We start from the raw sequence: 13,384 nt of genomic DNA on the forward strand, positions 1-13,384 counted from the left end.
CTAGGATATGACCCAAAAAAAAAAAACAAAAAAAAAAAACTATACTTCTTATTGTATGTTTCTGTATATTATACAGTATTCACAACCTCAAAAAGTACATTTGTCAAGTAGTTTCAGCACAATTTATGTATTTCTTTTTTTTTTTTTTTTTTTTAATTTTTTTTAATTTATTTAGAACTGTTTATTTATTTAGGGAATCATTACCCATGTAACAATTTTTATGTAATCTATGTCAACTGGTAAATCTCTGTTCCTTATTCCCAGTAGGGCCCTTGCAAGACTTAATCAACTCTTTGGATATTGACAGACACAGACAAAAATATTGACTTTTGACAGCTGGTGTTATTATTTTTTCTTCGTTTTAGGAGGCGGGAATGCCACAGTAAGGTAACAGCAACACCACTTGGGCCACAATAAATCAAAGTGCAAAAGCAACAAAAACAACTAAAAAGTGCTACTTAAAGAAAATACAGGCCTGACATACAACATAACCGTTTAAAGAGCAGTCTGGATTGCTCCGTGCTGCATTTCAGGCATTTTGACGGCGGCAAAAACAACAGGAAATCTTCACTACACATCTAGTCATTAAAACAATTATAAAAAGATTGAAAAAAAGAATTTTCAGTTCGAGTGGATCTCCCATTTTCATTAGATGCACATTTTTAAATTCAGTATACTTCATAAATATCTTCATATATTTTGATTGGACCATGGCTCAACTTTGTAAATCATAGCAGGAAGATGAATATACCGTGCAATTAAAGAACAAGAACCCTCAGTTAGTTTGAAATGATTTGGTAACATTATTAAGGGTGATCGTTTTATTTTGCCACTACTTGCTCCACATTGGTTATTATTAACAAAGTATAGTGATTTGTCAAGTTAACAAATTTCAGTTTCGATTCACACTGCAACACAAATTTAAAATTCCCGTTATTAACCTTGCATCAACATTTTACAGTATTAGTGATAATTAGTATTAGTTAATTACAATGCAGTGGGACCTCTGGAGTCTTTAAGAATAACCACTGAAAAGCTGTTACTTGTATTACACAGTGCACAACATCTCTGTACTTTTAGGAATATCGCTACAAAACAAACATGGTACTGTTTAGTTTAGGTTGATTACAACTTGAATTAAAGTCAACCCTTACGAGTTGCTGAGGTCATTTTTTTCTCTATAAATACTAAACTTGTATTTATTATCTGTATTTTCGTGGACTTTATGTAATATGTTATATTGTGGCGGTTAACAGCTACTCATAAGGAACAAAAAGTCCCCAAAAAAGATATTAATGTACTAAAAATAGGGTTTTTCTTTATAGTCAAAAACAAGTTTTCGGGCCTTTTTTTTTTTTTTTTAAAATACACCAGATAATAAGTCAGACACATATTATCAAGGGTGACATTTCAAGATGACTTTGAAATGATAGTGAAATGGTCCAATTTTTTTTCTGTTTTTGTGCTCAGCTCACAGTCTAATATTTTAAAGAATTGCTTCCTAATTATAGGTTCTACTTTAGAAAGGAGCTGGCTTCATGAGATGTAGCTGAAAACTAATAAAATGAAAAGGGGAAGCAGTACGTGACCTCGTAATAGAGTGGCTGTCAATCTGGTAACAAGACGTGGTCTAAAAACCAGAAGGTGTCAGGATGTTCATGTCGCGTGGCTTGAGCTTGTGCGGACGAGCGCCCTGCCGACGCCCGTCCACTGTCGGGATCTCCATCTTAGGTGGGGCGGCTGCCTTCTGGGCGTCGGGGCCGTCAGCAAGTCGGGTGGCCGTCTGTGACTTCGCTGCCTCTGCGGCGCTGGCCTTGTTGCCACGGTACACCTGCAGCGCAAAGCCTGCAGGGTAAAATAACATAAAAAGAGAGTAAATAAATAATATAGAATAAAGCAAATTGTGCAGACCAGTGTCACACTGAAGTCCAATCGTTGCGTAGTCACATACTGCATGTGAACTAAAGACTCATGCTAAACTGACACACCTAATTCTTCAGTCACCTACCCATAGTTTTGCTGGGGCAAAAGTTACGTCTTCCACATTCACAAAGTCCTGTTCCCCTGTGCTGTCTGTGTGAATGTGTGGCACGCTTGTTTTTTATTTTTGTTTTTATAAGCAGACATCCACAACAGCCACTGGTCTGAAGGTCATCCGTTCACTCATTAACATGCACCTCCTCTTTTGTTTGCCTTTAGTTTCGCTTCCCGCCTAAGTGTCTTTGCTCCATTTATTCACAAACATAAAAATGTTTACACGATGACTAGCAACCTCGTGGGATAAGTCCCATACTGCTTCATTAAGTCTAAAGCCATATGTACACAGAGTCTTCTGCATTCACCACGACACTATTCGGCAACAGAAGCAGTCTGTAAAGACCTGGCGTTGAAGGATCGGCGCCAAGATCGGAGGTGGACTTGTGCACGAGTGGCCGTGGCCCAAACACGCCCCAGCGCTCCAGCATGCCTCCTCCTCCGTCACCTCCTACCAAGTCCACGCTGCTGTTGGAGGAACTCACGCTGACGTCTGAGCTGGTGCTACTGAACCAGCTCCTAAACAAAAAAAAGTCAACAACAAATGTGGGCAGGGGGCGGCTAAATATTAGCTCTGATAGTTAAGGTCTGGGTGTACCTGCGCTGATGTTTAGGTGAGGTGTGCGGTGTGGTGGATGGCGTGGACTGGGCTGATGAGTTATGACGCTCCTCCCGAGCCTCCATGCTCTGGATCTGCATTTTCTACAAAACAAAGAAAGCGTGAATGCAAGTTTAAAAGGCAAAAAGGCAAGATTTTAGCTGTAATATTCAAACTAATCGGGATCCCAAATGGTGAACAAAGGTTGCAAACAGTAAAACAAAGTTGTTTTATTTATAATAACTAGGAGTAGGAACCATTGACGGTGCTAGATGTCCAATTCATTTCAATTAGAAGTCCAATTGATTTGGACTTCCAATCCAGTCCAAATAAATTGGATGTCTAGCGCTGTCAATGGCAGCCAATACGTTAACACGGACACTATTACAGTGGAAAATTTCTAAATTGAATGGAAAATACAGTGGTACAGTGTATCACAAAAGTGAGTATCCGCATTTCTGCAGATATTTAAGTATATCTTTTCATGGGACAACACTGACAAAATGACACTTTGACACAATGAAAAGTAGTCTGAGTGCAGCTTACATAACATTTTCCCCCTCAAAATAACTCAAAATATAGCCATTACTATCTAAACTGGCAAAAAAAGTGATTACACCCCTTAGAAACTACGTACATCCCTAAACGTCCAAATTGAGTACTGCTTGTCATTTTCCCTCCAAAATGTCATGTGACTCGTTACAGGAGTGCTGCCAGCATTGCTGCAGAGATTGAAGAGGTGGGGGGGTCAGCCTGTTAGTGCTCAGACCATACGCCGCACTCTACATCAAATTGGTGTGCATGGCTGTCACCCCAGGAGGAAGCCTCTTCTGACGACTGTACACAAGAATGTCAGCAAACAGTTTGCTGAAGACATGTCAACAAAGCACATGGATTACTGGAACCATGTCCTATGGTCTGATAAGACGGGCGGGCTTGTGTACTCGCTTTTGTTGCCAGGAGTTTAGATATTAATGGCTATATTTTGAGGGGAAAATAAATTAACTATTATATAAGCTGCACACATACTACTTTTCATTGTCAAAGTGTCATTTTGTCAGTGTTGTCCCATGAAAAGATATACTTAAATATCTGCAGAAATGCGAGGGGTGTACTCACGTTTGTGACACACTGTACCTCTATTTACGAACGTCTCTATGTACAGAATTTTCAGGTTAAGACATGTCTCAACGGAAGAATATTGCCTCTTGTTAAGAAAGAAATTTTAGGATACGAAAGGCAAAAATACAGTATGGTACTCACAGCTCCCTGAGGTTACTGAATGCAACATACTTATAGCTGCTCTGCCATTGGGTATTGCCTAGCATTCCTGGCTTCCAAATGGTAAAGAGGGATCTCTACTGTATGTGTGTATCCCAGCACCCTCTTCATTCGCTCCTTGTTTTCCAACAGCTTTACATGCGTGTAGTAACTTTTATTCTTTATTCTTGTTTTTATTTACATTATGCACAACTCAGATTTTATGTTTATTGTGCAGTAATCTAATCGTAACATTTTTTTGTTCAATGTTTTGATGCATTTTTATGCATTATAAAAGGTTAATGTCTGAGTTTTGGAAAGCTTGGAACAGATTTCGGCATTTACAAGGAAAACGCTTCTCTATGTACAGAATTTTCAAGTTAAGAAACTACTTCCAGAACCAATCAATTTCATAAGTAGAGGTACCACTGTATATTGATTCTTGGCAGCAGCACACTAGTAACTTATTGGGATTTAAATTCTAACAATATACCACAATAGGGATATATTTTCACACCCCTAATAATAATACAGAAAAATTCACAGAATTACCTGGAAGGATTCTGGCATACGGTGGTGGTGTCTTGTCTCATCTGCAGTGAGACCTTTGTGGGGTGTGTAGCTGGTGTCGGTCAGCCCCGCCTTCTGCTCAAATTTGTACATGCTGTCATGAGTCTGCTCTATGAGAAAAACCCACCCGCCCGCAAATATGGTAAGAAAGGCCTTCAAATGTTAACTACTATCATATAGTTAAAGGTTGGCTTTAGTTTCCCTACTGGTGATGAGAGAGTTGAGGATGAGGGAGGAAGCTTTGGTCTTCACCACACTCGTGGGCCTTGATGGTGCGCTATCGTACATGTTAGAATGACGCAAAGCAACACCTTCGTCTTCCTGGTGGCGAAACACATAGACCAAAACTAAAACTCATTCATATTATTTATTTTTATATTATTTGTTTTCTTAATGTTTTTGCAAGAAACACGGATGGTTGTGGATTTGTGTCTCACCTCAGCCAGTTGATTAAACTTCCTCTCGGGCACAACAGGGCGCCTCCAAAGATTGGTGATGTTCATGTCGTGCGGGGGGGTGGACATAGGCGCCTCCAGGTTGTCATCGTAACTGAGCGCCCGGCGAGTCATGCCGATGGGGAGCTTCATCCCGCCCATTCCAGAACCTTCAATAGCTGCCAATGCAAACACCATTTTATTGTATTTTTCTTCATTAACGAGCACAATATTAGTCCAAATATTCTTTTCAGTTTACCTGGTAAGTCACCTGAACCAGACATGGCTTCTGTACTGTTTGGAGTAAATATTGAGCAGAACCTGTGGAAACAGGGACGTAAATATTTTCCCACTTTTCACATGACACAATCAGAGGTGGGTAGTAACGCGTTAAATTTACTCTGTTACATTTACTTGAGTAATGTTTTGAGAAAATTATACTTTTTAGAGTAGTTTTACTCCAGCATACTTTGTACTTAAGTAGATTTGTGAAGAAGAAACAATACTCTTACTCCGCTAATTTGGGCTACACTAGAGTTGTTACAGTTTCCCTATTTATTCTACATATTGACTTCATTTTTGTCATTGATGCTGAAAGCGGCCGTCTCAGTTTCACCAATGAGCCATTGCGACAATAAACACATGACTCCATTATACCAATTTGAGGTAAAAAAAAAAAAAAAAAATCTCCACAAGAGGGCACTCATCCTCTTTGGACAGGCAATTTGTCATAGTGTTTGTTACGAGTACCCCTGGTGGTCAGGGGCCGCGGCGTAACATAAGACGGCAGGTGTGCAATGAGGAGGCAGTGACAAGTCAAAATTGCAAATAAAAAGTTTATTTAACAAAAAAGAAACAATGGCTACAGAGCACACAAACATTTACCCAACCCCCTGCACTATGCAGCAAACACCAAATAAAAGTTCCAAAAACCCCAACTAAACCTAGAACCTAAAACAACCCCCAAACTAAAACACTACAGTGACAGGCACCTATTGTGCCCCAAAATACATGGGTGGTGTTGCCGCTCTATCTAATGGACTAATACAGAGAGTTGGTACCTACGTGAGGTGGGAGACACGATGTATACCTGCAGGTGTATAGCTAAAGTCCCTACCTCTGTGCTCTGCGCCAACCTAAAGAAAAAGACAAAAGAGACCATTAATAAACAAGTGGCAGAAAGTAAACTTCACAAAAAGAATCAAAGGCAAAACATAACAGGCTTCAACAAACCAAGACAACCAAAATGAGAGCTGCCACCGCCTCTCTTGAACAGAGCAAACAATTCAACTTATATAGTGGCAGGACGAACAGATGATTGGATGATTGACTAATGAGGAAGTGGTTCCAGCTGTGGAGGCCTTCTGAGATCACAGGTGGAAACTACTGCAAATGAAATATACAGGTGAAAACAAACATAAACCAGTATAAAGTGAAAGGGAACACATACATACCTGAACAAAAGATAAATTACTCTCCATCTGTAACACTCCCCCCCTAAAATATCAACTTCCAGTTGATAAACAGGCCTATCCGGAATAGCCCATCCAGCCAATGCAAGCGAAATTTCAAAAGGGTAGCAAAGCTATGGCGAAGTAACTAAACTGGCTTCGAACCAAAATAAAAGATGCCACATCATAAATAAAAACCCTGCTACTGACCACGAGACAGGGCATCAGCAAATACGTTGTCAACACCCTTTCTGTGTTTAATGACGAGGTCATAGCCCTGGAGACACAAAGACCACCGCATCAACCGCCGATTGTGATTGTACATTTTATGTATATACACCAATGGGTTGTGATCTGTATATACAATCACGGGCGCAACACTGGAGCCCACATACACATCAAAAAATTGCAAAGCCAGAAGAAGAGCCAGGGTCTCCTGTTCAATAGTCGAATACTTCTGTTGACATCGATTGAATTTTTTTGAGAAGTAGGCAACCGGGTGGTCCAACCCTTCATCGTCTGGCTGCAATAAAACTGCTCCAGCACCCGTACAACTGGCGTCGACCTCCAAGGAAAATGGTCTTGAGAAATCTGGAGCGCTCAAAACTGGGGCACTACATAATAGAGCCTTACAATTTTCAAATGCTCGTTGGCATAGGTCAGTCCACTGAAATGGATGCTTCGGACTGACAAGGTCCGTTAGTGGTGCGGCCACAGAAGAAAAATTCTTACAAAAACTCCGATAATATCCTGCCATACCCAGGAAGCGCCGCAATTCCCTCCTGGTGGTAGGCACTGGAAAGGAGTTTATGGCTTCAATCTTGGCTGCCAAGGGGCGCACTTTTCCACCACCCACTTGCTTACCCAAGTAGGTGACTGAAGCCTTACCGAACTCGCACTTAGCCAAATTAATGGTAAGTGAGGCATCAGCTAGACGCTGAAAGATGGTTCTGAGAGTCCTAATGTGATCTTCCCACTCATTTGAATGGATGACCACATCATCCAAATATGCAGTACAATCTGGGACATCGCCCAGGACGGTATTGACCAACTTTTGAAACGAAGCCGGCGCATTCTTAAGCCCAAAAGGCATCACAGTGTACTGCAGAAAGTTGTCTGGTGTTACAAAAGCAGAGATATCCGACGCACGATCAGTAAGGGCCACTTGCCAATACCCCTTTAACAAGTCCAACTTTGACACGTAACGTGCCGAGCCAACTGTATCAACACAGTCATCAACGCGAGGAAGAGGAAATGCATCTGGCACAGTCAGGTTATTCACCTTCCGGTAGTCAGTGCAAAACCTGAACGTTGAATCGGGCTTTGGAACAAGGAGGCATGGACTACTCCATGGACTAGAGCTAGGTTTTGCCAGACCATGCTCGAGAAGATATTGAGTCTCCAGTCTCATGGCCGCCCTCTTTACTGCATCGACCCGATATGGATGCTGTTTTATGGGTCGTGCATCACCGACATCAATGTCGTGCTTTAAAACGTTTGTGCGAGATGGAACATCTCCAAACAACACAGTGTTTTTAAAAATCAAGGACTCCAAATCCTTCTGCTGGTCAGTGCTCAAGTGAGTCATCAGACTGGACAAATTGTTCAACATTTCCGTATTGGACAACCGAGGAGTTTGCAACTGGAGCCTACTGGTGTCCAACCCGTCGTCATCACACTCCGTTGTGTACTCCTCTGAACTGGAAACAGTCACCGCAACTGCGGCCACTAAAGGCCCACTCCCAGTACTAGAACGGTTATGATATGGTTTGAGCATGTTAACATGGCATACACGTGTTTTTCGCTTACGGTCGGGAGTCTTGATGGCGTAATCGGTTTCACTGAGCTTTTTCTCCACAGTGTATGGACCTGAAAACCGAGCAGACAAAGATGAACCTGGAACAGGTAACAAAACCAGTACCTGGTCACCCGGCCCAAACGAACGACAAACGGCGGTCTTGTCATACCGTTTCTTCATGTCGCTCTGCACTCCCGACAAACACTCCTTGGCCAAACTACATGCTCTGTGTAGCCGCTCACGAAACCGGCTCACATAACTGAGGATTCGATGTGTGAGACAATGTTGTTAACACCTGCTCAAAAACACCAGGAAGGAAACTGGTACCCTGATCAGTCTGTACCAATTTCAGCAGCCCAAAAGTAGAAAAGAACTTGATCAGAGCCTTGACTACAGACTGCGATGTTATTTTTCCCTGAGTGGTATGGCTTCAGGATATCTTGTCGCTACACACATCATAGTGAGTAAATATTGATTACCCCTCTTCGTCATGGGTAGCGGGCCGACGCAATCGACAAGGATATGTTCGAATGCTTTGCCCAGCACAGGGATAGGATGTAGGAGGGGCTGGTTTAAGCACCCGACTCTGCTTCCCCACCACTTGGCACGTATGGCATGTTCGGCAATACTGCACAACATCCTTTTTCAAACCTGGCCAGAAAAACTGTTCCAATACATGATCGTAAGTTTTTGTCACCCCTAAATGACCTGCCCATGCATTTTCGTGAGCTAGTGATAAAACTGCATGGCGGTAACGTACAGGGACAACAACTTGAACAACGCTAAAATCTGTGTACAAACGAGACTTCCATTTTAACAGCATCCCATTTTCAATAAAATACTTTGCATCTTTATTTTTTAATGCATGCGGGTGCTGAACAGCCTCAAAACATTTGTTCAAACTGGTGTCAGATTTCTGCGCAGCAATAAGGTCATCGCGAGTCATAGCTAAAGAAACTGAATCAAAAGCCGATCCTTTTAACTCCGTCTCTGTAGTCTCACTCTTCTTCAAGTCAACTAATCCGTCCGCGAAAAAGGTGTTCGATAAATCGACCTCATTACCCAGCTTTTTCGCTTGTGCACGAGTGACGACAAAGACCGGAAACACATCAGGGTAAGCCTGCCCCAATTCATCTGATTGCGACTCATTTGGTTTCTGCACGACTTCCAACACCGGCGTGACCTTTCCACCGGCGATGTCGTTCCCCAACAAAATAGTGACACCTGGCATCGGCAACGATGGGCGAACACCCACCGAAAATGTGCCTGCCAAGAGATCACAAGACAAGTTTACACAGTGTAAAGGTACAGAGAGGTACTCCATTCCAATTCCTTGGACCAATACATTCGAGCCACATGAAGACTCTTCATTAAAAGGCAATATATCACTCAAGATAAAAGATTGGGCAGCTCCGGTGTCCCGAAGGATGCGTATCGAGCACTTCTCACCTGAGCCCAGAGAAACATAATCATCGAGCATAAAAGGTTCATAAGACGAACCCCCACCTTCATGTACTCGAACCGGTTCAGAGCGCACAGCGCATAACCCAATCGGGGAAGATTCAGCCTTACGGTCATCATTTTTCCGCTCTGGACAGTTGGCTATTAAATGATCATTTTTATGACAAAGAAAACAGCGACGTTCTGCCGAAGGAGGTGACGACCCCCGCCCTGACCAAGACCGGCTTTTAAAACTCGATTCACTTTTGTCCCGTTTCTCAAAGTCATCTTTTTTATCAATGTGCTGTCGATGAGTAATCACATACTCATCTACCAGCACAGCTGCCTCGGACACGTTAGTGACCTTCTGTTCATTTAAATAAGTGGCCAGCCGATCCGATAGGCTATTTTTAAAATCCTCCATCAAAATTAAATCACAGAGCGAATTAAAATCCGTGACTTCACTTGCCTTTAACCAACGATTGAAAAGAGTTTGCTTTTCACTAGCAAACTCAACAAATGTTTTCTCCGGGGCCTTCCTGTGAACACGGAAACGCTGTCTATATGCTTCAGGAACAAGGCTATATGAACGCAGGACAGTCTCTTTTAACGTAGCATAAACCATGCTATCCCTCAGAGGCATTTTGTTCATCACATCGCGAGCTTTCCCAATCAACTTGCTCTGTAGCAAGGGCGCCCACGCCTCCGGTGGCCATTTAAAAGCCGTGGCTATTCTTTCGAAGGTCTCAAAATACTCATCCACCTCCGACTCTCGGAATTCGGGGACGAGACCAATTTGCCGACTAGCGTCAAATGGCTTCTGTGACGAATTATCACCCTGAGTTGCGACCAAATGAGTTCCGGACGTTACATCAAGCCTTTTCATTTCTAGTTCCAATTCCTTTAAGCGGACAGCATTTCTAGCCTCAAGTTCTAATTTATACATGGCCTGCTGATGTTTGTATTCGAGCTCACGGTCCCTCTCCTCTTTTTCAAGCTTCAAACGAGCTAAGCGAACCCTTAACCGAGGGGATGAACCGGCTCCATCAAAAGATGACCTACGGCTAGTGGGAGGAGTCGCACTCCCCACAACCCGAAAAACCGGAGGAACTTCCTCCTGAGAATCCAAAAGACCCTCTACCCCCTCAACAGACACGCCCTCTTTAACCAGCAAATCAACGACCGATGCCTTCAGTTGAGCCCAAGTTTTAGACATCAGGAGCTCAACACCAAAATGCGCACCGATCGCACAAAAATCCGCTTTTCTATAAAGGTCCAATTGTCCCACCGTGGGACCTGCCAAGAAATCCTCAACACTAAAGCCTGTGGCCATTATCTACCACGGCGCGCAGGGAATTACCAAAAAAGTTAAAGTTAAATAAACAAAACTCGCAATCCGACCGCCACTGCACACCAACACACCTGCCGCCTCCGCGGAACCACAAAGTTCCCGGACGAGCCCCCAAATGTTACGAGTACCCCTGGTGGTCAGGGGCCGCGGCGTAACATAAGACGGCAGGTGTGCAATGAGGAGGCAGTGACAAGTCAAAATTGCAAATAAAAAGTTTATTTAACAAAAAAGAAACAATGGCTACAGAGCACACAAACATTTACCCAACCCCCTGCACTATGCAGCAAACACCAAATAAAAGTTCCAAAAACCCCAACTAAACCTAGAACCTAAAACAACCCCCAAACTAAAACACTACAGTGACAGGCACCTATTGTGCCCCAAAATACATGGGTGGTGTTGCCGCTCTATCTAATGGACTAATACAGAGAGTTGGTACCTACGTGAGGTGGGAGACACGATGTATACCTGCAGGTGTATAGCTAAAGTCCCTACCTCTGTGCTCTGCGCCAACCTAAAGAAAAAGACAAAAGAGACCATTAATAAACAAGTGGCAGAAAGTAAACTTCACAAAAAGAATCAAAGGCAAAACATAACAGGCTTCAACAAACCAAGACAACCAAAATGAGAGCTGCCACCGCCTCTCTTGAACAGAGCAAACAATTCAACTTATATAGTGGCAGGACGAACAGATGATTGGATGATTGACTAATGAGGAAGTGGTTCCAGCTGTGGAGGCCTTCTGAGATCACAGGTGGAAACTACTGCAAATGAAATATACAGGTGAAAACAAACATAAACCAGTATAAAGTGAAAGGGAACACATACATACCTGAACAAAAGATAAATTACTCTCCATCTGTAACAGTGTTGTTCTGGTCTGAAATAGATGATTTTTGTGTAACTATTTTGGCATAATATGGTCATGTAATAGGTCATATTACAGTACAATAACAGATCATACTGATGAAGTTGTGCTGAGAAAAAAAAAAACAATTTTAACCAGTTCAGACCTAAACATGCTGCTAATGTGACACGACACATTCGCGTCTCTGAACCATTTAATACACCTAATTTAGTTGCTATTGCCACTTCTGTGAGATGATTGGATGAAACGTTACCCATCGAAATCAAATAATGAGGTTTGGCACGCCCTCTTTGCTATTTTTGGCTCTTTGAAAATGACTGACCAAACATGAGTATCTGAACCTTTTGGAATTTCTCACATTTCTGCATAAATTCCCCATCAAATGTGATCTGATCTTTGTCGAAATCACACCGATGAAAATACAGTGTCTTTAACTTTAACTAAAACCCAAATATTAATAGGTTTTAATATTGTAATGTGGTAGGCATGCAAACAATAACAGAAGGAGGGAAAAATAAGTGACCCCTCTCCATAAGGCAATTTAAAGAGCAATTGAAACCATTTTTACCACACATTTTAAGTCAGGTGTGTACCCAATCACTGATGAATGGTTTAAAGCTGCCCTGCCCACTATTAAACACTATAAAATCACACAAATGAAAAAACAATAACAAAAACCATACAAACATTTATAGGTTTTCATATTTTAATGAAGATAGTATACAAACAATGACAGAAGGGGGGAAATAAGTAAGTGAACAATCACACTTAATATTTTGTGCCCCCCGCCCCCTTTGGCAGCAATAACTTCAACCAGACGCTTCCTGTAGCTGCAGATCAGTCTGGCACCACGATCAGGACTAATCTTGCCCCATTCTTCTCTACAAAACTGCTGTAGTTCAGTCATATTCCTGGGATGTCTGGCATGATTCGCTCTCTTTAGGTCATGCTACAGCATCTCAATGGGGTTCAAGTCTGGACTTTGACTTGGCCACTCCAGAACGTGTATTTTGTTCTTCTGAAACCATTCTGAAGTTGATTTACTTATGTGTTTTGGATCATTGTCTTGTCGCTGCATCCATCCTCTTGCTAGCTTACACTGTTTTACAGGCGGCCTCAGGTTTTCCTGCAAAACATCCTGATAAACGTTTGACTTAATTCTTCCATTAATGATTGCAAGTTGTCCAGGCCCTGAGGTAGCAAAACAGACTGAAATCATGATGCTCCCTCCACCAAGCTTCAGGGTGGGGATGAGATGTTGATGTTGGTTAGCTGTTCCATTTTTCCTCCACTTGGACGTTGTGCGTTACTCACAAACAATTCAACTTTGGTTTCATCAGTCCACAAAATATTTGCCAAAACTTCTGTGGAGTGTCCAAGTGCCATGTGCGAACATTAAACAAGCAACGTTTTTTTTTTTTGGACCGCAGTAGCTTCCTCCGTTAAGCCCTCCCATGAACACCATTCTTGGCCATTGTTTTACATATAGTTGATGCGTGCACAGAGAGATTGGACTGTGCCAGTGATTTCTGTAAGTCTTTAGCAGACAAGCTGGGGTTCTTTTTTCCCTCTGAGTATTC

General features: G+C 42.3%; 1 protein-coding gene across 6 annotated transcripts in view; it reads right to left on the reverse strand.

The window, feature by feature from the left end:
- Positions 1-134: 134 nt before the first annotated feature.
- LOC130906366 (putative monooxygenase p33MONOX) overlaps positions 135-13,384 on the reverse strand; it is a 16,411-nt gene continuing 3,161 nt past the window's right edge. For 2 of the 6 annotated variants that reach the window (XM_057820627.1, XM_057820630.1), the window contains exons 3-9: positions 5,156-5,217; positions 4,900-5,075; positions 4,669-4,783; positions 4,445-4,572; positions 2,633-2,736; positions 2,381-2,553; positions 135-1,845 (exon numbers count right to left, since the gene is read on the reverse strand). In XM_057820627.1, coding sequence (XP_057676610.1) covers positions 1,631-1,845; positions 2,381-2,553; positions 2,633-2,736; positions 4,445-4,572; positions 4,669-4,783; positions 4,900-5,075; positions 5,156-5,180 — 936 coding nt within the window. In that variant the 5' untranslated portion in view covers positions 5,181-5,217 and the 3' untranslated portion in view covers positions 135-1,630. Of the gene's footprint in view, positions 1,846-2,380; positions 2,554-2,632; positions 2,737-4,444; positions 4,573-4,668; positions 4,784-4,899; positions 5,076-5,155; positions 5,218-8,585; positions 11,701-11,768; positions 11,817-13,384 lie in introns of those variants that run through there. The other 4 variants (XM_057820626.1, XM_057820624.1, XM_057820628.1 and 1 more) reach the window with 3 other exon arrangements.

The sequence above is a fragment of the Corythoichthys intestinalis genome, chromosome 18, assembly GCF_030265065.1.
Source record: "Corythoichthys intestinalis isolate RoL2023-P3 chromosome 18, ASM3026506v1, whole genome shotgun sequence".
NCBI classification, from domain to species: domain Eukaryota; kingdom Metazoa; phylum Chordata; class Actinopteri; order Syngnathiformes; family Syngnathidae; genus Corythoichthys; species Corythoichthys intestinalis.